This window comes from Fonsecaea monophora (assembly GCF_001642475.1).
Source record: "Fonsecaea monophora strain CBS 269.37 chromosome Unknown Scaff17, whole genome shotgun sequence".
NCBI lineage: Eukaryota > Fungi > Ascomycota > Eurotiomycetes > Chaetothyriales > Herpotrichiellaceae > Fonsecaea > Fonsecaea monophora.
In genome coordinates this window covers 342,690-369,499 of record NW_019173948.1, presented here as the reverse complement: position 1 = coordinate 369,499, position 26,810 = coordinate 342,690, and the positions used below count along the sequence as shown (strand labels likewise).

Below are 26,810 nucleotides of genomic sequence, written 5' to 3'. Positions count from 1 at the left end.
GATCCAGCTCAAAGATATTGCTGTTCATGGCTGGGCCAGAGACGAGACAGCGCATACAGTCCTCCCACTGCTATGCCACCATAAATCCATAAATCAACATCAAGAGGCTGCTTTCACAATGTCCTCTCCTTGCTAAAACGCCTGCCCATGCTGATATCTTTCGTTCCCTGTACATTTGCCAGCGCGTATCACGAGCCAGCTTCGTCATCATATCTGGCAAGATGGGTTTCAATTGCTCGTCCGCTAGGATCTGACTGCTTCGACCAGGTTGGCGTCCATCGCATCACAGTCGAAGCACAGTATGGCGGGAAGTGCTCATCAAACATCAGACGATACCAATAAGCCTCCTTGCTGGTCGGGATGTCGTCACCCCATTCCGGCTTGGGGTTGGCCATCATCTCATCCGTCACATTGATCTCGGCCGTGTCTTTCAAAGCATCTATCCAGCCATAACCCACGCCATCGCTGAATTGCTCCTTCTGGCGCCACAAAATGTGCTCCGGTAAGTATGGTTGGACATCGGGCTCGTCGGTGGTGTCGAAAGCCTTGCGCAGAATATATTTCTCTATTCTGTCCTTGGTGATCATCTTCTCGGCCGGGTCGATATTCATGGCAACTTCTAGGAATTGCTTGTCTAGGAACGGCACACGAGCTTCGACGCCCCACGCCGAGGTGGATTTGTTGGCACGGAGACAGTCGGCCAAATGCAGATTCTTGATTCTGCGGACAGTCTCTTTGTGGAACTCCTCCTTGCTCGGAGCGGCATGGAAGTAGAGATACCCGCCAAAAATCTCATCGCTGCCCTCACCGCTCAGAACCATCTTGACACCCAGGGCCTTGATCTTCCGAGAGAGGAGGTACATAGGCGTGGACGCGCGGACCGTGGTAACGTCATAAGTCTCGAGGTGATAGATGACGTCTGATAGGGCATCCAGTCCTTCTTGGATTGTGAATGTGAAGTCGTGATGTTTAGTGCCCAGGAATTTGGCGACTTCGATGGCCGCTTTGGTATCAGGCGCATCGGGCAGGCCGATGGAGAAGGAGTGCAGTTGGGGGAGGAATGTGACTGTTGACAACTCGTCGTCATCGTCGATGCCCACCAGCCTGCTGCCTGTCTTCGGGGTCCTGTACCCGTTGACTTCACCATTGACCTCCCCGTTGACGACACCGTTGGCCTGACGCCTGGCGAGTGCTTGTTGATGAAGGGACTCCCTCTGCGCAATCGAAGCCACCAGACTCGAGTCAAGCCCACCGGACAGGAGGACACCGTAAGGCACCTCGGCCATGAGACGCTTGAGCACAGATTTTTCCAGGGTCTTCCTGATCAACTTGTAGTCGATGGGCTCGGATGGAACTCGGTCCGGATCCCACCACGACGGTTCGAAATATCGGGTGATCTTGTCGGTTTTGGAGTCATAAATGTGGCCCGGGGGAAATGAAATAATGTTGTCGCACACCGTGGCCAGGGCTTTCAGCTCAGAAGCGAAATAGACAGCCCCGGGTGTTTGGCTGGACCGACCAAGATAGAAGGACGTGATACCGATGGGATCCCGAGCAGCGACCGTGCGGTCTTGTTCCTTGTCATAGAGCACGAAGGAAAACATGCCATCCAGCTGTTTGGGGGCGTCTGTGTCATACTGCTGGTAGAGAGGGATGATGACCTCGCAGTCACTGTGGGTCTTGAAGCTATAGGGAACAGTCAAGTGCTTGCGCAGGATTCGGTGGTTGTAGATTTCGCCGTTGACGGCCAGCGCAATTGTGCCCTCATCGTTGACTAGAGGCTGCGCCCCGCTGTCCACTCCCACTATACTGAGACGCTCATGACAGAGGATGGTGTTGTTTCCCGTCCAGTTCCCTGACCAGTCAGGACCGCGGTGCCGCAGGCATTTGACACACTGGAGGGCAGTGGTCTTGAAGGTTGCTATCGACGGATGACTGTGCGCGCAAAAGAGTCAGAGATCGTAGAGCAAGATTAGCAGAACTGAGGACACGGGAGAAGAGCCAGAAAAAGCAAGACGCCGATCGCGGAGCTAGAACCCAGGGAAATTTCCAGCCTCACTGCAGGAACCAGGACTCTCTTGATTGCTCCCAGGGAACGAGGGGATGCGCAGACTCACCCGTGGCAGGCAAAAATACCACACATGACTGCCCACGATGCCCACGCTGCTTGCCCACGAGCGTCTGTTTGCTGGTTTGGCCTTTTGCAATGAGAGGGTGTGAAATGTTATGCAAGATGGGAGAAAAGTGTGGCGGCGTGGGCGTGGGACGAAATAAAAAGGATTGTTTTTGTTCCACGCTTCCAAAGTCCCCAAATTTTTGTTCGAAGGCAAAAAAAGGTCGGGAGCGTGGGATGACTTTGGGATGACTCAAGTCAACTCTCAATCGATAATTTTGATGGCTGAAAATGTTCCGGCCACTGGCTTCACTGGAGACTTGAACGGGCTCGACGGGAACGCCGCTGACTTTTTTGGGGGGCGTTTTCGGGGGGAAGGGGGATGGGATGCAGGATGTAATCGCAGCTGACCTTGATGTTCTTTTTTTTGTTGACGAGGATTCCAAGGTTGTTTGTGGTCGTTGTCACTTTAGAACTTCCTCAGGTCACAACACCGCGTGCAAGTATGTATTGGATCTTGTTTGGTTAGAGGGCGCAATATGTTGAATCAGCCCACACTTTTTCCCACACACACGAAAATAAAAAAAAAATGAGCCCACCCTGCTGCTGGACTGACCACAACCGGGATATTCTCTTTCTTCTCTATCTTAATTACTACTCTTCGTTCATTCCTCGGATTAAATAGATAAGAGAAGGGGGCTCTTGCGGATCTCAAGCCGTTCTTAAGTAATAACAAGGTGAACCCGCCCTATGTGGCCCCGTCTCCCTCGGTCTCCCCCTCCCTCTTGCCTCTCTCACTCTCGCCTTCTCTATATTTGAACTTGTCACGGTTATTCCACCCTGCGTCTGACCCCATCCCGTACTAGACTCAGGATCGGGCTATGGAAATTTGCGTGCCTGGGAAGGGGGGGTGGTCGATGTTCCCCGAGGAAAGAGGAAGCCCGATGTTCGGCACGCGACCTCTTCTTATTACGAGTATCACTTAAAAAGCTGAAGATGAGTGGCTCCAGGGGAGTTTCTGTGGCACATGCTGGTCCTACAATCCATGCCTAATCATGAATGCAGATATCCGGAATCCCCGCACTTTTTCGCTCTGGTATACCTTAGTAGGTATCTAGTAGTATCTAACACAAGGATAGCTCTCCGATGCCTAACTTGCCCTTCACCACGCCCATCACCCACCCCTCCTGCTTGGCTGTGCACCCCCACGCTTAGGCCCTTTGGGTAAAGGCTGTGGTGGCCCAGAAGAAGAGTTGCCCGTGCCCACAATCTCCGTAGGCGAGATCGACCACTCCCTCATGCCCATTTGTCCCTAGGCCAGTTTCCACAGAAGAAAAATGTAAGAGGAAGAGGCTGGAGGGGCTGGAGGGGCTGAACGGGCTGAAAGGCTGGCGGCAAAACAGTAAATCGCTCATGTAGGTATCAGATCATACTCCGTACATCAAGACGAAGGAGAACACCACCGCAGCCACGTGGAGTGCATATTAGATACGTGATACCCCTAGCACCCTGGCACCCTAGCAACTTAGCTAGCTCATGCTACTCTTCGAAAACTCCTTGGACGCCTATCAAAAAGAAATGCCAGCTGCCCAATGTTCCCATTTCCCCCCTTACCCCAAATCTCTCTACAAGATCCCCCGCCCTCCCCCGTGAACAGGTTATCTGGAGTGGAAATGCCTACTGCAGAACGCCGCGCTCAGAATCCACACACTAGTCTCGCATCACCCCGCTGTTTGAGCTTTGTGACAGCACATCATCCTGTCGCTAATATGCTCGTCGCAAAACCATCTCAGGTCTGTGCCCGACCATGTCCAACGCCACGAATCTCAGGGTGCGGGGTTGTCCTTGACAATACTCTTGACTTTCTTCTCGTATGCGGGCCGATCCTTTTTGTAGAGATTGTATGCATCAGCCTGCGCTGGCGAGTCGGGATTGGGGTCGTTTAGCAGGTCTTGGATGCCCAAAAGAATTTGCTTGATCGTGATTGCTGGCTTCCAGCCTTCCTCTTCGTTTAGGATCGAGAGACACACCGTGCCCGAGGGATAGACGTTGGGGTGGAACAGAGGGGGGACAAATCTGCCTAAAAGGGCTCAGTCGTGTGCTTCCAACCAGCGCGCAAAGTCATCTTCAACTCACATCGGGGTGGCTTCGTAGGGTATTCATCCGGAAAGGCGAGAGTCAACTTGAACAGGCCCCCCTCCCAGATTGTCCTCTCCTTCCCTGGTATCCCAACTTCCCACATCTTGAGATCAACCACACCATTCGCATGTCGGACGGGTTTTGCATAGAAACCGAAAGGATGATCGCGGCGCCATTGTTTTCTGGGAGCAGGGGTTAGTAAAGTTGAAGGTGAGGCAACGTTTGTTTTGCGCAGCCCACCTTTCCTCTTGAAGACGGTTGATACAGAGCGACATGATAAATGACCAGGCTGAAGGGTGTCAGAAAGTGATAGAGAGCAGCGGAATCTCTCAGTCAGGATAGAAATGAAGAGGAGAACTTTATGTGTTTGGCACTGAAGTTTGCTTGAGTCCTGTCAAAGAGCGCAAGGCACAGAAGAACAAGAACTTTTGTCGTCGGACAAGAGGCGGGCAAGGATCAGGTGGGTGGCACGTGGTAAGGCTGAGGCAATGGCAAGATCGGCGGGAGATTTCCGGCAGCCGGTTCTGTTAGGAGAAGGTATAGCGAGCAGATTTCGCTTGTACTTACTTCTTTTAGTGACCGCAGCCTTGCCACTTATCACCGAACACTGAAGGCAGACAGAGACAAGGCTAAGATGGGTATCATTCGTCTGAAAATCATCACAACGGTCAAGTCTTCGGTCTTTCCGCTGGCTCTATATAGATGTTATGGGCCGTTCCGGATCTTCTGCAACCGCACCAGTATCTCCATTTGGTCGACCCATTTCTCGGCAAAAACTGTTTCTGTAAATCGTTTCGTGCTTGCACGCCCTCTTAATCTCATCGCGAATCGTTCCTGCCTGCTCATCCCAGTCACTTTGGCAAAAGCAGCAGCAAACTCATCCTCTGTCTCGGCATGGAAACCAATGGGCTGACCCTCGAATGGAACCACGATGTCGAGCTTAGGCCCACCGCTGTTGTGTACCACGGGAATCAGTCCCGCTGCTAGTCCTTCCACATTGCCAATCCCGAAATGTTCTGCGTACATGCCGTTCGTACCAATACTCGACCTCCGAAGATACTCCAAGATGACTGAGAAGGGAGCATCACAGATAAAGGTAGTGGCGTCCTTGATCCTTAGTTCGTGTGCTTCAAGTCGGAGGTTATAAATGTGCTTCTCGTCCGGTGTTTTGCTCCGAACCGACCCAATGAGAACCAATCTGGGTTTCTCCTTTGCTGCGTGGTAGAACTTGGCAAAGGAACGAAGAATCAAGGAATGGTTCTTCTCGGGTCGAAATTGAGCAATGTAGAGGACAATATTTTCCCGTTGTTCCTCACTCTCCTCCGTCAACGGGATTCGTGCTTCCAGCTCTTCGACGGGACAAGGCGGATATACTATGGCGGCGAAGGAGGAGGACGCTCGTTTCGGTTTCCAAAGCTGGCGTATGTGGCCTTGTGTCCAAGTCGAATTACACATGACCACATCGATCTGCCTCCCGACAAAGCCGTAGAGCCATGCAAATGCACGCCAATAATACTTCTTTCCTCTACCCTTCAACCCCTTCCCAGCACCGGCGTGGATCCCCATTTGGCCTGTCGTGTCCTCCAGGCTATCCAGCATGTCGGTGGAAATGGTCGGATAATGTACATATGCCGCATTGGGCACGTTGGGGAAGAGGTATTTGCAGAGAGCGACTGCAAATGCGTAACCCATGGTATCGATGAATATGTCAGGCACAAGCAGTTGAAAGGCGTCATAAGCCAGAACCACCGAGCCGAGTGACTGACCCAAAAGTGTAAAGTGAGGATAAGTGCTCGCAAGAACAAAACGACGCCTCGAAAGGTACAGAAAAACGAGGGAGTGTTCTTGAAGGGTGATGCCAAAGCGGGTTCTAACTGTTGCTACCACCAACGATCGGTCAATGTCGTGGTCACCGGTGTAAACTGCGCAAATGGCGTTGGGCCATCGTCGCTGAGTTGCGGCAATGGCTGCCCACAACACTCTCTCACCGCCACCACCAGCATTGCTACTCAAAGTCAGAAAAATGGCCCATACAACGAAGGGGAAACTTACCAAAAGGGATGAAAGAAGCCAATCACTCCGGCCCATTCATCCTTGAGAGGCTTGCCATTCTCAGCGCTGCCCTCTTTCTCGATCTTCTCCCACCCATCTTCGGCTTCCTGTGACGCAGGTTGATTCTCCGATACCGCGGCTCTCTCCCGCCTGACCCTTTCTAGGATCGCGGTCTTTCGATCCCTAGTCTGTGCACGCAGATGCCAACCAAGCGCGCGCAGTGATAGCTGTATCAGCAAGAGGAATACGAGGGGCACAAGCGGTACTACCGCCAGGATTGCCACTGCGCTCGATGAGGCGGCCATTGCCAATGCTGCAGTAGACAACAGTAGTCACCGAGACGCATGCTTCCAAGATCGTTGGCTGAGCGAGAAGGAGGACAATTTAGCTACAGGGGTAAGATACGACTAAACAGGCTGAAATGAGCAATGAGCATTGGGCAATTATAATAATAATACCAGCTGCGGCTCCAGGGCCTGGCGACCAGTGTGGCCTCTTCTTCCACCAACCAACAATGACGCAGCCTCGGGCCACGCGCCTGTTTCCCTTGCCATCCCCACCGCTATTCGTGGGCGCGTGTCGACGGGTCACTCGTTTGTTTCATGCTTTCGCTGCACCACGAGACCAGTTTCCATATGCTCCCTCCAAGACCTAGCTAACACTGAGCAATGCTCTGCCGCAGGGCCCTTCGACGTTGGGCCGAGCTGGAACGCCAATGCTACAGGCACAATTGCCTCGATACCCCGTCGCTCTCCCGTTCCTTTCACTCGTCTTATCCTAAACCCTTCGCGGCCGAATGCCTCCAGCTCTCCGGAACCATCTTTCAAGAGGTGCACACATTGACCGGTCTACCATGGTACCTGTCGATCCCATTGACCGCTTCCCTCCTTCGGATGACCTGGATTCCAGTCCAGCTGTTGACACACCGAAGTCGGAAACGGAGAGAAAGTGCCACGCACCTCGCAACTGCTTGGCGCATAGCATACCAAGACACGGCGAGGATAAAATATCCCGCGGGAAGGGAAGCAGACGCCAAAAGAGCTGAGGGCTGGGTGGCGAGCCAGCTCAAAGCCCGAAAAAAGGCCATTCAAAAGCACATCCCATATCTACCAATCTGGGTGGAACCAGTACTTGCGCTATCCTTCATACCTGTATGGGTATTCAGTATGGACTGCATACGGCGCATGGCGGGCGACAAACGGACCGTGACCTCGATGTTCTTCAGATCTGACGGCGGTACCGTGGATCCAAACATTGTGCCCGCGGAACCAGGCTTTCAGACTGAAAGTCTCTGGTGGATATCCGACCTGGCCTCGCCGGACCAACTCTGGATTCTCCCAGTGACATACGGGACCCTAGCGACCTTGAGTGTGTGGCTTAGGGTGAGGGATGCTGCCAAACAACGGCCAGAAGTTAGCTATTCGAATAGCGACGACGCGAGATTAAGGGTTCTCGCTGCAAAAACCAACAGGGCTTTGTCCTATGTCATGACAGCTCTTCCTTCCGTCTTTACGTATCTGATTATCAGGAGCGACCTGTCCACAGCTGTGGTGCTGTATCTCATCGGGACCACGACGACCCAACTTGTGCAGCGGCCTCTCCTCGCCCGCGTCCTGGGGACCACCAAGCTCGTTCCACCTCTAAGAGCAAAACAAGCGAAAGCCAAAGGACAAGTGGAGGCATGAATGATACCCTCGTGATTATATTTTGAAAAGCAGGAATAGAATTCTTCAATGATGGGAGTTGTACAGGATAAGAGAGGATATGGTTTCAGCGTACAATCCATACACCTCATCTTACGCCGTCAGCCACGTCTTTGGGAGGAGATATCCCTCGATCTGAGGTTGGGATATAGCAACACAGTGTCGGACTAGACCGCATTGGCGGTAAATGAAAAGTATGTTCCTTGATAGATCAAGGGTGATCTTGTTTAGAAGGTAATTATGTCTCCATACCTTCGACTCGGCAGGCGTTTGTGTCCCTGTATATCTATATACGTAGGCCCATTTCGTGTTACTCTCCCTCTCTCTTCCTCTCGTACAGTAACCTAAAAAATCACAAGGAATACGTATACAAATATGCAGAATATACTAGTTTTCAAGTCGTGTCAATTTTGTTGTCAACTCCGGCTTCGGGCGCGCACACCCGCCATCTACGAGACAACAAATATCTAGACAGGCCCTAACGCGTGACGCCAAAGGTTCCCATACTAAAACAGGTGTGTAGAGAGGGAAGTCTTCAATCCGCTGCTCATCGCATCCCCCATTCCCATGGACCAGCGGCGTGATTCCCTGCCATCAAAGCACTATATCAAGCAGGCAATGTGCTGTGGCGAAAAATACATCAGCAACACAACCTCTTTTCGCCTGACCGCCCACCGTATATTGGTAGTCATGAAAATGAACACCAAACCAGATCCCAAAGACCCTTGCTGGCGAAAGCATCTAAATAATAACGGGTTGCCCGAAGTGGTCTTGGCTTGTTTAAACTTCACTTTCTGAAAGAGCATTTTCATTTCATAGCTTCGCCTTCAATTGCCCGTCCTCAATCTTTTGTGTCTGTCGTGCCGTTGCTTCGTCGTTGATCACAACCTTGCCATCGGCTTCACCAGCCTCACCGAAGAATATGACCTGGACGGTCAAGTCATCCCTGTATCGTCGGCTGTAAGGGCTCGGTAACGTGAGCAGCGCGCACACCATGTCTTTGTCTTTCCCACCCAACGCGTTCCGAATGAGGTGAGTTGCACAGTTCTTGTCCTCGACCACGAAGCGATTAGAGGTGGAAGGGGGTGAAGCAGGAATGTCCCATTGTTGCTGTCGGATGGGCTTCTCCACGTTGTTGGTGTTGGAGGTTTTGCCATCCTTTGCGTCCTTCTGGCTAGAGGAGGTGTCGATGCGGCCAGTCTTGTCCATATTTCCCCCTTTCTCAACTGGTAGCCCACTGGGCGTTGATTTGAACCAACTCGTCAACCAAGCAGCAGTATTCGTCCCCGAGGATCCCTTGCTACTGGCAAGTTTGTTTTGATGTTCGATCCATTGACCCACGAGCCCAACAACTTCTTCGTTGGTCAGCATCTCCCATAGCCCGTCCGTGGCCATCACCAGAAAATCACCGTCAGAGGGGTTGATCTTTGTGCTCGTCACCACGGGCTCTGCAGTGACATAGGGTGGGGTTTTCAGCAACTGATGCGGCGTCCTTCCGAAGAAGTGCTTCTTGATCCGATCCTGCGTTTCTCGCGACCATTTATAAAATGCATCCCCGAATGCGCGAGTCGGTTCCAGATTGCCCAAGACTCGTCCAGCTCGAATAACGTAGTCCTCGCCTGGATGTTCGGCACGCATGCGTGCTTCTTCGTTGGGATTGGAGCCGGTCTGGTCTTCTGAGAGAGGCGTGGCAAACCACTTACCCGTTTGCGGGTTGCGACGGCCAAGCACGGCGCGGGAATCCCCAGTGCATGCGACGCGGAGGGTGTTGGACTGCGAGTCGTAGAAGGACAGCAGTGCGCAGGAGCCTGATAGAGCAGGTGCAAGTATTTCGGCAGCAAGGCGTTTGCTAGGAGTTTTGCTGAGTTTATTGACACTGTCCAAACAGATTTCGTTGTCCAGCTTGACGAAGGCGGATTTGAGGGCTTGGTCAATAGCTGCGGGTGATGGAAAGGGGGACTTTGCGTCTGAAAGAGCCGCCTTGTAGGTGTGATTAAGTTCGCGGGCTGCAAAAGAGATCAAGACCTGCCGCAGTTTGGCAGAGGTAGTCCATCCGGAATGACCGTCGAAAACACCCCAGAACATCCAATCCGATGATGCTGAACCGTCTGTGGCAGCGACTGTATTCGGAACTTCGACGATCTTCTCTGCATGGTCATCCTCAATTGGGTCGTTGCTGGGAAGCTGGACCAGATCATATCTCACCACACCCCGTCCTCTGCCGACGAGGAATGATTGTTCATTCTTGCGTAATCTTTCTGTGGCTTGCTCAGGGGTCATCATCTCTAAGACCTTCCTGCCGTAGTCATCTGTGTCCTTGGCTAAAGGACCGTCCCCCACGATGGACCCGGTGAAGAATTGATCGTTGTCAACTACCAATGCCTTCCGATATTGTTCGGGACCTGCAGTCACTGACGCAGGGTCAGCAGCTTCTGCAGAAGACTGTGGAGTATCTGCTGCGGTGCTCAGACCCCTGCTAGACTGTGGCGATACTGATAATGGTTGGGTTTTGAGAAGATGCTCTGGCCCATCACCTCTGTAAGCATACCAGGCTCCGATTGCTCCAAGGGACCCAACGAATAGGATTGGTATCTTGGGTATACGCATAGAGGACTGGAACGGTACTCGAGACGTACTGTATCTGCGGACGAGGGAGGCTGAGTGAACGTTGGCCGAGGCTACGACATGGTTCGGAGGCGCAAAGGGGGACGATTTGGAGACGAGCTTCCGAGAGGCAGAGCGTCGGGCCGAGCGAAGGGCGAAAAGGGCAGCGCGACGCATTGGAGACGACGAAGGTCAAGGAGGCGAGGAAGAAGATGAGGATGAAAGCATCTAGGGAGGGCGAAAAGGACAAGAAAGACAAGGTGATGGCGATGGCGACGGTGACCCTGACACGGACACCTGAGCAGATACTCAATTTGTTCGCCTACAAAAGTCGATGAGGCTGGAGGCTGTTGGATGCGCATCACGCAGATCTAGATTGAACCAATCGGAGATTTAATTATCCTGCTCCGCTTGGGTCCCTCGTAAACGTCACCCGCCGCATCAACTGCGGCGGAATTTATTTGCAGTCACATATCTGCCTATCCATCACCCCTCACATTCGCCGCTATATTCTCTGCTGTCGAAATTCGCAGGAACCGGCAATATGTCTTCGCGAGCCCTCCGCAAACTACAGCGGGAGCAGGAGTTGCAGAGACAGGTTGAGGCTGCGAGAAAGGCATACGAGGAAGCGGAAGAGTCAGAAGAGGACGATGATATCCCGGAGCCACCCTCCCGGCCTATGAATGCTTTTGACATGCTGGAGGATATTGAGGATGCAGGTGATTCTGACGAACATGAATACGAGGCCATCACACGCGCAGATGCTACAGAAACCCCCGAGACCAAGCCATCCCAAGATTCAATATCAACACCCCCTACCAAGTCGAAGAAGAAAAAGAAGAAATCCAAGAAGAAAGGCAAGGCCAAAGAAGAAGCACAGAAAGATCAGGAGGAGCAATCTGGCGACGAAATTGACCGGGCACTGAAAGAGTTGGCTGCAAAAGAAGGACGAGCACAGGCGGCGTCTGCTGTGAAACAAGAGACACCTACCTTTGAGACGAGAGCCACCAGGCTTCTAGGCATAGATTCGCACAACCTCAATCCTGTCAACGAAATGAAAAGCCTTTTCGGGAGCATTGCACTTGAAGGGCAAGAGTCTCGCTCGGCGCCTCGAGCACCACGCCGTCGAGAACAGAACCAGCGGGGTGGCGTTGATCTTGCGACTGCACTTACGGGGAGATATTGTGCGGCGAGCAAGGGAAAAGAGCTAGGATCTCTCGCACACAGGCGGAATGTCTTTGTCCAGGGCAAAGAAGAGTGGCCCTTGGCCACGAGTGGAGGATTGAGCATGGAATTGGTCAAATCAGACTCTGATTCGAGGGATTCGTCCGAGAAGCGATATAACATCATACACCAAAACGCCTATCGCGAGACTCAGGTTTATTTCTGCATGGCTGTCGAATCAATGGATCCTCAAAGAATGATCGGCATGTTATCTATGTACCCTTACCATATTGCAACTCTCCTCCAAGTCTCGGAAATCGCGAAACACCAGGGCGACAACGCTGTCTCGGGAGATCTTGTTGAACGTGCGTTGTTCTCATTTGGCAGATCGGCACACAGCACCTTCCCAGCCTCTCTGAGAAGCGGCATTGCTCGTGTGCCATTCAACGACCCAGCCAACCGAGAACTATATCTTGCAATCTGGCGATACATCAGAAATCTCGAGATGCGGGGGACGTGGCGGACAGCGTTTGAATGGTCTAAGGTCCTTCTTCAGCTCAATCCGCTGACGGATCCCTATGGAGCCACCCTTATGATCGATCAACTTGCCTTGAGAGCCCGACAACACGCTCAACTTATTGCGCTCTGCTCGGACGATGCATATGGCCAAGCGTGGGATTTTCTGCCCAATATTCAAATTTCTCTGGCACTCGCCTATCAGCGGTCCGGCAATCCACGTGAGGCGCGTACTCGTCTCGCCGTTGCGATGCACAAATACCCTTACATCTTATCTGCTCTGGCTTCGGCACTCGACATCTCGCCGCTACCCAAGTCCCTCTGGGCGAAGTTACCATCCACTGACGCTGAAAAGCTTTACACTCAACTTTACGTCACTCGTGCAAAGGATCTGTGGAACACCCCCGAAACTATCAGCCTCCTCGCCGAGGTAGCGGAAACCCTTTCTCACTACAGCGACGCGATCTCGGCAGCTCCAAAGGCGCCGAAGCTGGAGATTTCACTCGAAGAAGCCAGGCATATCATGCTCCTCGAAATCCCGTCGTTGATCGCCCTCCTCCCACGTCGGTTTACGAGTATGCGTACTTCGTCATCCGATGTCCTCCCTCCCCCAGACTCCTTGTCTGACTATGTCGTTCGAGCACCGGGCCTTGGTCGTTCGCGAGGGACTGATGGAACTATGCAAACTATCTTCAATGCTGCAGGTGCGACTGCGGGCACCGCGGGCAGCCTCCTTACACGTATCATGAACTGGTTCCAGACACCGGTCTCTGCAGAAGGCGCGAACACCGGAGGTGAGTCGGAAGGCCAGGCTGCCCTTCGCGCATTGCAAGAGCAACTCGGGGGTAATATTCCGCCGGAAATGATTGAGGAGCTCCTGAGGATCCATCTGGATGAAGCCGAGGAGATAGAAGAAGGCGTTACCCCTGAGGGATTAGGGATGGCTGGTGGGTGGGACTATTATATGGATGCGAATTCCAACAATTCGACAGCTGACGACGACGATGATGACGGCATGCCTGACTTGGAGAGCATTCCCGACGACGAAGCGACCACGATCCAAACGGGACAGTCGCATCCCCCGCACTCAGCCATGGTGGAAGATGCTGACGAAGAAGACGAGGGCGCTCAAGACAGATCACCTCAACGTGTCCTGATTGGCGGTCATGCGGTGTTACGACACGTTGATTCGGACGCGGAAGAGGAGGAAGTCGAGGAAGCGGGCGAGAGTCGCGCGCTTCTAGCTCTCCGGGCTCAAGAACCGCAGCTTCATCACAAGGTGCAAACGACTCTACCACAAGTGGTGCTACACCCTCCTCCTCCTCCTCCTCCTCCTCCAACCAAGATCAAGATCAAGAATACCTCGACCCTCAACGCCTACAACGCTGGCTCCTCACCAACGGGCTTAGTGATCTCCAGTCCAACCCGACGAATCCGCAGACGTTGCAAACATATTTGAGGAGGCTGAAACTCCTGAGCACAAAACAGCAGGATTGGATCATCAGGATGGTCCGACAACGCGCTGGCGAGGCGGTTGAAAGACGCGTCAGAGAAGCGATGGAACGCAGCGCATAAGCTGGGTTTTTGGCAGTTCTGGAGGATAAAAAATAGATTCTGGAAAAAGCATGCCGACATGCATAGAGATGGCACGGTTAAGCTAAGCTGAGCTGAGAACAAACCGGTGCATAACACCAAAGATATCATGAAATCATCTCATCCCATGTTCCTTTTACCTCGACAAGTGATACGTTTCAGCCCGTACGTGTCTGTACCTGGACAGGATAGGGACCGAAACCTTTCTTCTTCTAAGTCTGGGAAATAAGGGGGAAAGAGAGAGTGTGGTTAATGAGCTCGTTCTTGTACGCGCATTCTCTGTCCTCCTCTGTATCATTCGCATGGACTGTGTTCTCCGTACGCTCTTCCCTTCTTTACGTGGTTCTGGGACCATGTTCCTACATGTGCCTACAGATTCCTCCTCGGATAGCATATCCCTCGTATACCCTCGTAGATGTATGTGTGTGTATGTATGTTTACACGTTCTCACACTCCCCCCCGCAAAACATCCAACGAATTGTGAAAGGCCCCCCACCAATAGAAAAGCGGCCAATTGTGATACCAATGAAAAAAAGGGGAGGTCTCCCCTTTAACTTCCTCAGGCTTCCTCGGGCTTTTAAACCTTGCCGCTCCCCTGTTGGAGACCCGTCAGGCCTGCGCCTGGCTTGCCGTCGCTCCCAGCGGGCTCGGGCGCAGGGTCGGTCCTCTCCAGTCCCTTTGCGCCTTGGTCCGCCCCGACCTTGTGCATCTGCTCGCCCACCTCGCCGCTCCCCGTGGCTCGAGAACCGGTGTCGCTACCTCCTCCTTCCTTCTTGCCACCACCCACGGCCGTCTCGGTGCTATGTGCGGGCTTCGGGGCCGAGCTACCATGAGAGGTGTCACTGACCTTTTTGCCGTCCGGGGTCAAGCCAAACACGGCGCTGTGGCTTCCTGGGGCGGCGGTGCCAGACAGTTTGTCCGTGGGGTTGGGTTCACCGACGAGGGCTGGGTCGGGACCTTGTTCGGGGGACTGGACTCGGTCTACCTTGTGGGAGCTGCCGTGGTGATCACTGCTGCCACTGTTTCCTGCCGAGACGGGCTTCGAGGGAGTTTCGCTCGCCGAGGAGGAGCTCGTGATGCTGTCATCACTGGTGGATGCGTCGTTCTTGTGATGGTGGCCGGCGAGATGATGGCTGGAATGGAAAATAAAAGAGTTAGTCAGCCGGCCATGGCAGGGATGGACATTGTAGTGATGTGGTTGAAAGGGGGGTCTTCTCTTACTGGGTGGTGTTGTCTGATGACTATACCGAGCCATTGTCAATTGAGATCCTCCAGCGGGGAAAGGGTTGTAACACTTACATCCTCCTTGTTATACCCCATAACATGATTGACAAGGTTCTTTGCCGTTTCCATCTTCAGTTTTGTTTTTGGGAGGGGCACAGATTTCTTGTATGATTGTCTTGTATTTTGATAGCTCACAGGTTGAGGTGAGGTTAGGTGAGGTGTGCGGTGCAGTATAGGATTTTTTCACAAGGGAGACAGGATTTCTTGTCTTGTTGGACAGCTTATGGTGATGGTCATGTATCGCTGATTGCAGGAGGATCGTATGGTATGGTGGTGACTGAATGATAAACAACCAAAGGAGGGGGAGGTAGAGAGGGAGGCGGACAAATATATGAATACCTACCTACTAGTACCTACTTGGTTTTTACGGAGTTGATCAAATACCAACACCCACCCGTCCCCCTCCTCTTCCCTCTTTTGCCTTTGCAATTGAAAGGGTCCCCATGAACCATGTGTTGGGTATCGACTTAGCGAAGCAGATGCCATTAGGTCTTGGAGGGGCATTGGACGATCCCCTCCATCCTCATCTTGTTGCTGAGGGAAGATCTGACGACGTCATTTCCTCGTGGTGTGCGTCATAGCAGCAGCGTTTTCAGCCCGTGTGTGTCAAAAGTGTTTGGGAGGAAGGAGCGAGTGAGTGTGATGGTACCTAGCCATCTAGGGTAGGTTACTGGCGTATATCTCTCCCCAAAACAGTTTAGTGCCAGAACCTCGTCGTCATCGTCATCATCAATGCGGGGCAAGGAACCGACTGGCCGACTTGGTGGTGGCGTTCTTTTGGTACAAGCTTGGCCCAGTGGGAAACAACCAGGAAGCTTAGCAGACGCTTTGGCTGGTTTGCGGCGTAGAGACAAGCATGACCAAGGCAAGGCAATACAATGGGGGATGCTTCATTCTCTGGTACCCACAATGTCCTGGGAGGTCATACAGGTCCATGGGAATATCCACGTGGGATTTTCACAACTACCCGTCGTCATCTTGATTTTCCAAACTCGAATACATTTTCAAAGTTTTCAATTTTTGGGTATATACAGAGAATTCATATCAAGATTGTTTGTCATGGCAAGATTTTGCAAACCAAAAAAAAAACAAACAGGCATCTGGGCTCAGGTTCGTGGTATCAATTGTCCCATCTTTCTCTATCCGTCCCCCCTCCCTCCCCTCCGAGTCTTCTCTTGGAAGAACAAAAACATAAAGAAATTGCCTCACACATGCGTTCTGGTTTTGTACAGCAATCGATCAAAATACAACATCTTTTCTCTCTTTCTCTCCCCATTTCTTCATTCCTCAAGGCTCATGTACCCCCCATTCGTAGTTAGAAGTGTGGCTCGCACGACGACTCCCCAGTATTGTTCTCTCATGGCTACAGCGACGTGGCGGTGGCAGACCTGGAAATGGTCGTGAATCCAGAGCTCGTCCGCACAAAGCGCATCTCGCCGCCGATAGTCGACGTGCTGGTGCTTGTGCTCGTGCTCGTGCTCGTACTTGTGCTGGTGCTAGTGGTGCTCGTGGTACTGCTCGTGCTGGTTCTGGTTCTGATTCTGATTCTGGTGCTCGTGCTCGTGCTCGTGCTTGTACTTGTACTCGTGCTGGTACTGGTAGTGCTTGTAGTGGTACTCGTCGTCGAAGTCGACACTTCAATCGCCGCTACTGCCACCGTTGGCGTGGCCGTAACGGTGATGGTGCTTTGCGAGACCTCCGTGACAGTAATGTACTGGATACTGCAAGGAGTCTGCACAGGGGCTACAGTGACTGTCTCGGTGACGGTAGACTGTAACGTGATGGTCGTAGTACCTTGGGCACCCACATCAACACTCGCGGCAGCCACCTGGTTGAGGTCTGCAGGAGTCGGCGATGGTAGGTTGAGGGTGGCGTATATCGTGCTCGTCTGGGTCAAAGTCCTCGTCAGGTGCATGGTGGTCGTGACCACGGACGCTGACTCTCCAGCCCCCATAGTCAAGGTAAAGGTCGTCTCCTCGACAGTGGTGCTCACCGCGGCAACCTCTTGGCCAGCTGTGCTGGTTTCCACCGTCCATGGTGCCCACGCTGACCAAGGGATACCTGTGTCGGTAGTGGCGGCAACTGCAGCAACCGATGCGACATCGGTAGAGGTGACATCCGCCGTCGCAGCAGCTACAGTGAGGCCAGTGCTGGACGTTGATGGAGTCGGCACCGGCAACGGGTCGACCACATTGTTGTTATTTGCATCATCAACAACAGTCGTCGTCGTTGTCGCCGGAGTCGTTGTTGTCGTTGTCGTTGTCGTCGTGGTGATGGCTCCAGTAACTGTGTTGACAGATACTGTGGTCGATGACAACAAGGGCGGTGCAACCTCAACAAATGGAATGGTGGATGTAGCGGTCGAAGTGGTGGTAGACGACGAGCTGGAGGATGTAGTGGTAGAGGACAAAGTCGTGGGCACATCGATAACCACGCTTGAGGTTGTAGTCGTCGAGGTCGAGGTGGTGGTCGAGGTGGACGTCGTAGTGGATGATGAGGTGGTGAAGGTTGGAATAAATGGACTGAAGGATGAGGTAGTAGTAGTGGTTGAAGGAGACGCCACTGTCGTTGTCGTTGTCGTCGTTGTTGTTGTCGTCGTTGTTGTTGTCGTGGTGGGAGTGAAAGTGGGTATATCCCTAGGACTTGATGTCGTGGTAGTGGTGGTGGTGGTTGTGGAACTTGGGCTGAAGCTGGGAGTGGTACTGGTCACTATGCTCGGTGGTGCCAATGTACGGGTCGTTGAGGTTTGGACGGTTGCTCTGGACGTGGTGGTTTCTGACCAGTCGTCCCAGTCGGACCATTCTGAGCTTGAGATTGAGCTTGAGCCTGAGCCTGAATCTGAGCCCGAGCCCGAGCCCGAGCTCGAGCTCGAGCTCGTGCCTAAGCCTAACAAGGAGAGGACATCGTTGAGTTGACGTTTGGGAAGTCGATAGGTGGACTCGTCAGGGCGAGCTTGGGCCAACGTCAAGCAAGCCACGAGTGCTAGGGTCTGGAAATGCATTTTGGGGTATATCGTTATTGTTTCACGGGGTTCGTATGTCTCGTCAGGAGTTTCTTCTTCTCTATCGCGTCTTCTGGAAAGTTGTCAAAACTTCTTTCTGCCTTGGATTGAGCGATCCTCTATGTCGAGTTCAACCCGCTTGGTAAAACAAAAATCAATTTGTGTTTGTGGATAATGAGTGACGGTAGCAGGTCTGAAGTGAATAAAGAGTGGCTGACGTCTCTAGGACGTCTGAAGCAAATGCTCAAAGGAGTGACGGAGAGTTGATGGGAATGGAAGAAGCAGAGAAGACAGAATATGCACAGAAGGGAAGGGAAGGCCATGTAAATGCTCTTCACGAGCGGAGTTGCCATCCTGAAGCGTTAGCATTAGCCGTCTTCTCAGGAAATTGTAGGGTCATCGGAGGGTTGCGGTTCGCGCAGGCCAACTCAGAATATGGTCCAGGATGAGCAAAACCGAGCGCAGATCCAGCATGAAACCAAAGACGATGACCGGCCAAGAAAGCGTGGTTGGTTGAGTAAGAAGTCGAATAGAGTGTCGCACGAGTAGGAGAAGAAATACAGGAGGCGGGTGGGGCCGATCCAGGGGACCAGGGGGTAAATATGCAAACCGTGATTGGCGTATCCTTCCAAGGCCATGTATACACTTTACTCCTTTAGAGGCTAGCGCCATCGGATATCCGACTCCTGAGCAAGGCTGAAGGTGGCACTGTGGCACCAAGCACCAGCAAGAGGCTGTCTACGTCCCTTCGTCGTCATATTGACCAGGCTCTCAAACACTTCAGTTCCCCATTCAAGCTCCGTCTCGTGATGAACCACATGGGAAGGGTCTCAGGGCTTGTCGCATACCATCAAAACCCCAGCACCAGAGATGAAGCGCTTTCTTCGTGCGACGTACACCTACAAGGAACCCCCTATCATAAGGGAGAATCGTCGCTTGTCCAGCTTGCCCGGATAAGCGATTTCTGCTAGCATCAGTGACGAAGCGCAAAGTATCGTTCACTATGCGACTCACCCGATCGCTAATCTGCACACACGTGTGCCTAAGTGTAGCGCAAATTGTATGCAAGTCATTTCGGAAGAGCGCGCTTCGCGTCCGTCGGATACACGACCTTTGGCCCGCGTCTGAGTCGTGTTGCTCAAGGTTTTGCTCTCGTGGCACTCTATCGCGCGACTTCAGCCCCATAATAATTAAGCAACGAAGATCCTTTTATTCTCCATTCCCCATTCTCCCTTTTCTTTTAATTTCTCTCTGCAGTCTCGGGGAGAGCGGAGGAGCTTGTCTATGATTGACTCGGAGACCATTTTAGTGGAAGCCTTGTCAGTAAGCGGCCCCTGAGGCTCGTGAGGCTCGGGCTTCTATTTACGGACATGGAGCAAAGACTCATCCGTTGTCGGCTTTTGTGCTCACCGACCACGAGAGCACATCTTCCCCTTTAGCGGACCAACATGCACACTGATCATCGCGAAGGCGTTCATAATCCAATTTCAGGAAAGTTATCAAGCAGTCCACGCGATAAAGGATTCTCAGGAGTTGTTCATAGGGGTTTGATACCGTCGGTGCCGACACCCTCGTCGTCGACGGTAAAGCGACGATCCAAACAAAAAAAGACCTGTCCAGGCTTTTGGTGTATCCGGCGGGTTGTGACCACGGTTTCCTGTGAATGTACATGATCCGGGACACTGCTTCATGGGCATCAGCTCACTTTTGGGCATTTGTACTGAAAATTGCTTCTCTATGAGCGTCGAGACCAACTGCCTCAATTAAAATAGTATTTCAGATTCTTGTTTAGGCTGGATCACATTTCGAGAGTATGATGCTATCAAAGACGAATAAGCCGATGACTTGAAATCGATACCCCTGTCCGCCGTTGCTAAAGGAGGAAAACGTACCTGCCTGTTGCTCGTTCCGGTCTATATATCGAACAGGGTTGGTGATGCCGTTGCAACGACGTCTGCCTTCATCATCTCTATTAATCTAACACTGATGGGGCTCCCCCTCGTCTGTGGAAATCTAGTCAGCAATGTGAACCTTGACGGTACCAAATGAACACCCACTTTTGATCATCTTCTTCATGGCCAGCACCAAACTCACACCCATGACCGCAAATCCAAACACAATGCAGGCCACGGCTGGTATCGTCTTCCAGCTTCTAGTGCTGAGCTTGATATAACACAACGGCGGTAGAATGTAAGCCAGCGCACACGCACTCGTCGCCCCGATCAGTTCGAAAACGGCCCCCAGGTCACACGTGATCAAGCTGATGGCCATGGCACTGACCACAAGGGCGCTGCTAAAGATCAAATGTCGGTTGGGTTGGTAGGGCTCCTCTGGAAACCAATAGTTGTTCATGACTTCTCTGCAAACAAAACACTCGAGGGGAAGGGTGGTGAGCATGTTGAGCCCAAAACACAATCGGGCAATCTGAACCACCACATGCCCCTGCGACGGGAAATTGTTCAAGACGTTGCCCTTGGTCTTGTCACCAAACGTGAGAAACCCTGCTAGAGCCATGACTAGGCAGGCAATCAGGGAGATGAAGGTGCTGTAATGGGTCACAGTGGAAAATCGGTCTAGAGTAGGTGTTTTGAGAGAGCCGTAGATCAGTAGGGAATTATGATGGCAGACAAAAGCTAGACAGATTAGCTGCGGGTAACCACATGTACAGGGGCCGTACCAAACGAAATCACTCCAACGGCCTGAAAAAATCCATCATTGACGAAGAGCAGCCCTTTCAGACTCCCCCGCAGTTCCGAATCGACTATGGCTCCCTGTGTGACAACCGTCACAATGATGATCATCATGCTGATCAACGCCAGTGTAGATGCTTTTGCGAGCTGCGGCCGTTAGCTTTATTCCCGGCGGGCGCATTGGGGGGGAGACACCTTTGCGATATCCCTATAAAGACTCAACGGCCAGCTGATAGTCAGAATGAAAAGGACTATGACGGCTCTTCGGTCGGTCAGAAGCCATAGAAATGGGATATCCCTCAGTCCGGGAATCAACGCTTCGATAACATGCGGGATGGTGTCTCCAACAATTATACAAAAAGCAATCATGCCGCCAAATGCGAACGCCCACTGTGCAACCGAAATGGCGACCAACCCACTGGACCCAAAGCAATGCTGCATGGTCGCCTGAAAGGAATCCGCTCCCGACAGTTTGCTGTTGATGACGATCAGACGAATCGTCCAGTCCACCGTGACTGTCAGCGATACCAGCAGTATTATTCCCATGGTCATGCCAGCTTGCCGAAATGCATACGGCTGGCCTATAATCCCCGCCCCAATGATCGAATTGGCCATGTTCATAAACGCACTGCGCATTCCACTCTTAGGCCTAGCATCGGGCAAGTGGTCTTCTGGCTGGAAGGATTCGGAGAGAAAGGGAGACTCGGTTGGGGGAGTGATGTCTGTCAATAGAGGAGCATGCTGGGAGGGAGAAGTGAGGTAATCCTCCTCTTCAACCCAGTCTTCTCGAGCTTGGGTATTCGATGACTCGTCGATGTCGAACCGCACTCGGTTCGTCGTTCGGGGAGTGCCATCGGGTCGAGGGTGGGAGAGGGAAGACTGCCTCAGCGAGGGGGGTCGAGTGTCATTGTTGACTGAGTCGGTAGGAGACTCTGCACTCCAGGCCGGCGTGTCCTCTGCAGATCCAAGGAGATGCCTGTAGTCGTCGATCTTGCCATTGGCGAGGTTGTGAACAGATCCATTAGAATCTTCGTCATCTGCGGTCATCTCGCACCAATTTCATCTCGTCTGCCGGCCAATCCAACGACTTATCGACGAGAGTTCTGTTGGAAGGGTGAAACTGTCATCCTTGGGATGTTTACGAGGCATGCACGATACAAGTTGAGGCTCAGCCAACACGTGCCTCGATTGCGCAACAATGTCCGTCTGCGCCGCCGCTACGGACGAGCACTAAGACACGACCATGACACTTCCGGAATGTGTATATGGCCCGTGTTGTCGCCATGATCAACTGACAAGATCGACTCTCTACATGTTATTAGCATCCTCAGTTTTCAGTCCACGGTGCTTTAGAGGCCATGTCTAGCAGCAGGCCTGGCAGCGTGTTGTTGTCTCCCAAAAGATACATACCAGCAGCTCAGTCTTTCACTTCAACCCGCCTCGCAGCTTTGGCGTCGGCCCACCATGGTCTTTGGGCGCAGTCTTCACCCATGAAGGTCCTGCTTCCCCAGCAGATTTCCTACCTCTCACTGCGAGCTTCCTGAGAATTGGAACATATGCAGCTCGCCTTCACGAGTCACAACTTGTGCATAATGACCCCGCATCAATCAAGGCCCCCAAACCACTTCCGATTCCGAACCCAAAGGGCCTGAAATGCTGATCGGACCTCAGACCATTCGGAATTGGCGAGCCACTTCTATATGCTGAGCTTCGCTGGCTTAGCTATTGCTTATCAACTCTACCTTAATCGTCAATGCGAAGACGTAAAGCAGACGATAGAATGATCTGGCGAGGTTCCACATACCATTGAGCATTCAACTTGATCGTCCTGTAAAGTGCACGGAGAGGTGCTGTGCTCATCATAAACAACGTCTTGGGACGCACTTCTTCACCGATACCTTCCACTGCCAATCCTCTCACAATGGGGGATTTCAAGGACAAGGTACGCCAACCGCTCCAGTGCCCAAAGATGAAAGCATGACCACCATTTCCCTTCGCAAGGAACGTGTCGATACCGCATGTATGCTGATCTACTCTTGATTTACCAGGTCATCGTCCTGACTGGGGCATCGAATGGAATTGGCGCAGCAACAGCTCAATTATTTCTGGACCACGGCGCGAAAGTCGCAGCACTAGACATTGCAGACGCCGCAGCCTCATCCGACGCACAACAGCTCAAAATCAAATGTGACGTCTCTTCGGAAGACTCTGTGAATGCAGCAATTAAGCAGGTACTGGACAAATGGTCCACTATCGACGTCCTAGTCAACGTTGCCGGGATCATGGACCAGTTTGGTAAGAGAGGCTCACCCTTCTCAAACAGAGTTTGCCCCTGTGGTCCAGTTTCTGCTGGACAACTAATACACTTGGCCTCCTTTGTCTAGAACGAGTCGGCGATGTGTCTAACGAGATGTGGAATCGTGTCATGAACATAAACGTCAACGGACCCTTCAACACGATGCGCGCCTGCATCAACCACTTCCTGACCAAGACGAACGAAGAACAGAAGGGCCGCATTGTCAACGTCGGGTCCGTGGCTTCGATCAGGGGCGGCGTCGCCGGAGTCGCATACACAACCTCCAAGCACGCCCTGCTTGGGCTCTCACGCAACACAGCCTGGATGTACGCCAAGGAGGGGATTCAATGCAACGTACTGCTTCCCGGCGGCGTGACCACGGAAATCATGAAGAACAGTAATTCTGTTCCAGACAAGGTCGGCCTGGATACCGTGATGCCGGTAATGGCGATTTCTGTGGGGAACTGTGCGCCGGAAGATATGGCGAGGGCGATTCTGTACTTGGCCGGCGGCCCTGGCGTGAATGGCGCCGAGTTGAGGGTCGACAAAGGCATGTCCGCCGCTTGAGCTAATCAGAAGGGGCAAATTCGCTGTGAGTGGTGCCCTGTTCGTGTACCTGAAAATGCTCGAGACGACTAAATCTGGCTCGGAGCAGGTGAGATTCATCTCTGTGAGACAGGGCACCGATAAACAGTCGGCTCAGGAAATTCTGCTCTTGTGTGATAGTGTCCTTGCGGATCTAGCAACTTGATCCCTTCATTGCGTCTCTATCACCAGATTATTTGAGAGAAAACTTGGAGAGAGCAAAACTCGTTGGACAAGAGAAAAACCATCATTTTGGATTTTCCTTCTTCTGCAGGACTGGTAGCCTGTCTTTTCGCTTCAAAAGCTCTAGAAACTAAACAATTAACACTAAAACTGCTGTACAATGCTGAGTGAGGGTAGTAAGTAGGACACACAATCGGGTCTCTTCTCCCTGGGGTTTTCCCAATGAATGCTGATGATAGATGCGCCGCAAAAAGTCGGCGTGTATTCGTTCGTGTTCCTGGTTATTGGTTCCTTTCTCTCTCGTGTTCTCCCCCCCCCCTCTCTCTCTCTCGCTGAGATCCTTCTCCCATTCTCTTTCACATATCAAACATCAAACCTGGAGCACGACATGGGCCAGCATTAAAAAACCCACACAATAAAAAGATGTCTGTTGTTCAGAGGAGGATCTTTCATCATAGAATTAATCCTGCAATGAATGCGAATGCGATTAGCGGCAATAGAAGGTTGGCTCTGGAGTCCGCCGCGGTGTAGGTTGATGATGAAGAAGAGGAAGAAGAACCTGAGCCGCTGGATTCTCCGAAGGGGCTGCTGTCGCTTGCTCCTGTGGACGACGCGGACGGAGCTCCACCACCGACTGTAGAAGCCAGCGTGCTCGGTTTTGACGTTATCGAGGTTGAAATTGTCGTCTGGGATTTCGATGCTGGGCCGGAGCCCGAGGCCGATGCAGAAGCACTTGACGAGCGAGCGCTGCTTGTTGCCGACAAGGTCGAGCCAGAGGTGGTGGCAGTGTTGTCACCGGCAGAACCCGCTCCTGATTTCGTGCCGAACCCGACCCTCGCATTGTCAAAGTCCAAGACTGTGTAGACGTTCTTGAGAAACACATCCCCTAGAATCCAATCGTCCGGCCCAAACGCCTGGTGCCCGATTATGTTACTCTGACAGCTCCCACTGCTGCCGGTTGGCTTGCCGACATAGTCTTTGGGGGATACCGAGTATTTCACGCCGGAGATGGTGAAATAGACATTGGCTGAAGAGGAACAAGGTATCGTGAAGGTTTCACCGCTTGCATCACTGCCAGGGATGAGTTCATGCAATGCTTCAGCGTCGTCGGGAGGCAGCAGGATGTACGATGTCCCGGTGTCAATCATGGCGGTTTTGGATTTGAAGCGCACCGACTTGCCGTCCACGCCTGCATCGTCCGCGTTGATCTGCCAGCTGTTGCTGTTAATTGTTTTGGAATATGACAGTTTGCCATTGAATCTGGACGAGTCGATCCCTCCAAAGGTGATTTGTCCATCATTGGTCCCGTCAGAGCTTCGTTGTAGGTGGATGCCCAGGATATTTGACGACAAATGGCCTTTATCATCCAATACCTGCATGACTGTTGGTGAACCCAATGCGTCTGAGGCGGGTCGTCCAAGTCCCAGAATACCGTCCATGGGATAGTTATTGAAATCATCCGACGCTGAAGATGCGAGGCCGAAGCCCAGCTCTATCGAATAGTTGGCCAACTGCACCGTGTCTTTGACCACCACCCCTTCAACTTCTCCAGTGCCATAGGTCATGCTCCATGTTTGAGTGGTTGTCTCGAGGGTGGTCGAATCTTCACTGCCGTATGTATTATGTATTTGACATGCATTCGACTTGCAATTTGTGCCCATAACCCAGGTATTAGCTGAACCGCTATCAATCAACATGTACATCTCTTGACCCTTGGACCCAAATTTCATGGTAGAGAAGTAGGTGTAGTCGGAGCCGTCTTGGCTAATGGCCATAGCATTAGGGACGTCGGGGGCAGACGAGTTGAGGACGGGGAATAGATTGTTCCGTTTCACCTATCATCTGGATTAGACAGCTTCCAGATCGCGCGCTGCCGAGTCTTGTACTCACCATAGCCTTCTTGATGTCGATGGTCACCGGAACTGAGTCCCCTTCGTGCACAGGCTCAATGCCCAAAGGAATGAACCTCTTGTTGTTTTCATGACCTCCATCGCCAGTATGGTAGGGATAGAATGCAGAGACACAGCTGGACAGCAAGGGCACGGATAACCAACGACGATGCATGGTTTATCTGTGTCGTGCGAAAAACAAAATCACTCCATTGGTGTATGTCGGACGTATGTCGTTTCGAGCCGAAGAGGAGCCTGTCCAAATAAAGCGATTGTAAAAAGTTGTAGCCTCGATCTGGTATCCTGCCCAAGTTCAATCGAGGAATGGAAGAAGTGCGATAGACAATACAGTGATGGCCACAGACAGAGCTCGAGGAATTCTCAGTCAAGAGATCCCACAATCCAGCTCGGGGACAGAAGCACAGCTATAATACTGGGGGAGTAAAGGATACTGGCAAGAAAGAGAGAATGAGAATCTGAAAAAGGCATGTCTCTTTGAAGTTCTTCCAAGAGGTTGAACTCAATGGTGCCCACCACATAACTCTTGAAGCCACTGCGTCGCCATGCCAAGTGCATCAGTGCATCAGTGCATGCGGGAGCGGGTCGTCATCTAGGGGGCAAAAACCCCCGTATGGAGCAGAGGGACCAGTTCGCGTACCTGACGATCCTTTTCGTGCTCACTCCATTGGTCCCTAAGAATGCGCTTCGAACCCAGATGGTGCCGTGGCAGGGGGACTTTTGGCGTCAGTCAAGGCTCGGGCTTGGGCCCAACCCCTTTGTAGGTTGGGTCAAGAAGCACAATCCACGGGCTGGTCCCTCATTATTGCCAGATGTTTGGTGTTGGGCCGCTCCCGAAGCAAGGCCACCCAGACAGGGGTAGAGCGAGATCTTTCTACCTAAAGATCTGATGCCTCGCTACAAGAGTACTCGGTAGGTCAGACATTTCAGGGCCTACTGGTAGAGCAGTTCGCGGGTTCAATTGGACACACGGGCCCAAG

At 52.3% G+C, this 26,810-nt stretch overlaps 11 protein-coding genes across 11 annotated transcripts; 3 read left to right on the top strand and 8 right to left on the bottom strand.

The window, feature by feature from the left end:
* Positions 1-188: 188 nt before the first annotated feature.
* On the bottom strand, positions 189-2,143 carry AYO21_03526 (asparagine synthase (glutamine-hydrolyzing); the record flags this gene model as incomplete). Its single annotated transcript, XM_022653500.1, has 2 exons — positions 189-1,935; positions 2,118-2,143. 2 exons carry the CDS (start codon positions 2,141-2,143, stop codon positions 189-191), a joined length of 1,773 nt encoding a protein of 590 aa, XP_022514310.1.
* A 1,796-nt stretch (positions 2,144-3,939) lies between these two features.
* AYO21_03525 (SUMO-conjugating enzyme ubc9) lies at positions 3,940-4,527 on the bottom strand (the record flags this gene model as incomplete). Its single annotated transcript, XM_022653499.1, has 3 exons — positions 3,940-4,193; positions 4,250-4,434; positions 4,493-4,527. 3 exons carry the CDS (start codon positions 4,525-4,527, stop codon positions 3,940-3,942), a joined length of 474 nt encoding a protein of 157 aa, XP_022514309.1.
* A 430-nt stretch (positions 4,528-4,957) lies between these two features.
* Positions 4,958-6,609, bottom strand: AYO21_03524 (hypothetical protein; the record flags this gene model as incomplete). Its single annotated transcript, XM_022653498.1, has 2 exons — positions 4,958-6,257; positions 6,305-6,609. The coding sequence occupies 2 exons, from the start codon at positions 6,607-6,609 to the stop codon at positions 4,958-4,960; spliced, it is 1,605 nt and encodes a 534-aa protein (XP_022514308.1).
* An 861-nt stretch (positions 6,610-7,470) lies between these two features.
* On the top strand, positions 7,471-7,989 carry AYO21_03523 (hypothetical protein; the record flags this gene model as incomplete). The annotated part of the gene is made up of 1 exon (XM_022653497.1): positions 7,471-7,989. The coding sequence occupies one exon, from the start codon at positions 7,471-7,473 to the stop codon at positions 7,987-7,989; it is 519 nt and encodes a 172-aa protein (XP_022514307.1).
* Positions 7,990-8,820: 831 nt separating this feature from the next.
* On the bottom strand, positions 8,821-10,788 carry AYO21_03522 (hypothetical protein; the record flags this gene model as incomplete). Its single annotated transcript, XM_022653496.1, has 1 exon — positions 8,821-10,788. One exon carries the CDS (start codon positions 10,786-10,788, stop codon positions 8,821-8,823), a length of 1,968 nt encoding a protein of 655 aa, XP_022514306.1.
* A 367-nt stretch (positions 10,789-11,155) lies between these two features.
* Positions 11,156-13,750, top strand: AYO21_03521 (hypothetical protein; the record flags this gene model as incomplete). Its single annotated transcript, XM_022653495.1, has 1 exon — positions 11,156-13,750. The coding sequence occupies one exon, from the start codon at positions 11,156-11,158 to the stop codon at positions 13,748-13,750; it is 2,595 nt and encodes an 864-aa protein (XP_022514305.1).
* Positions 13,751-14,461: 711 nt separating this feature from the next.
* On the bottom strand, positions 14,462-15,237 carry AYO21_03520 (hypothetical protein; the record flags this gene model as incomplete). Its single annotated transcript, XM_022653494.1, has 3 exons — positions 14,462-15,017; positions 15,106-15,125; positions 15,184-15,237. 3 exons carry the CDS (start codon positions 15,235-15,237, stop codon positions 14,462-14,464), a joined length of 630 nt encoding a protein of 209 aa, XP_022514304.1.
* Positions 15,238-16,531: 1,294 nt separating this feature from the next.
* On the bottom strand, positions 16,532-18,169 carry AYO21_03519 (hypothetical protein; the record flags this gene model as incomplete). The annotated part of the gene is made up of 1 exon (XM_022653493.1): positions 16,532-18,169. The coding sequence occupies one exon, from the start codon at positions 18,167-18,169 to the stop codon at positions 16,532-16,534; it is 1,638 nt and encodes a 545-aa protein (XP_022514303.1).
* Positions 18,170-20,182: 2,013 nt separating this feature from the next.
* AYO21_03518 (hypothetical protein) lies at positions 20,183-21,906 on the bottom strand (the record flags this gene model as incomplete). The annotated part of the gene is made up of 3 exons (XM_022653492.1): positions 20,183-20,742; positions 20,847-21,006; positions 21,055-21,906. 3 exons carry the CDS (start codon positions 21,904-21,906, stop codon positions 20,183-20,185), a joined length of 1,572 nt encoding a protein of 523 aa, XP_022514302.1.
* An 874-nt stretch (positions 21,907-22,780) lies between these two features.
* AYO21_03517 (hypothetical protein) lies at positions 22,781-23,722 on the top strand (the record flags this gene model as incomplete). Its single annotated transcript, XM_022653491.1, has 3 exons — positions 22,781-22,801; positions 22,908-23,154; positions 23,244-23,722. The coding sequence occupies 3 exons, from the start codon at positions 22,781-22,783 to the stop codon at positions 23,720-23,722; spliced, it is 747 nt and encodes a 248-aa protein (XP_022514301.1).
* A 653-nt stretch (positions 23,723-24,375) lies between these two features.
* Positions 24,376-25,987, bottom strand: AYO21_03516 (hypothetical protein; the record flags this gene model as incomplete). Its single annotated transcript, XM_022653490.1, has 2 exons — positions 24,376-25,758; positions 25,814-25,987. 2 exons carry the CDS (start codon positions 25,985-25,987, stop codon positions 24,376-24,378), a joined length of 1,557 nt encoding a protein of 518 aa, XP_022514300.1.
* Between the last annotated feature and the right edge of the window lie 823 nt (positions 25,988-26,810).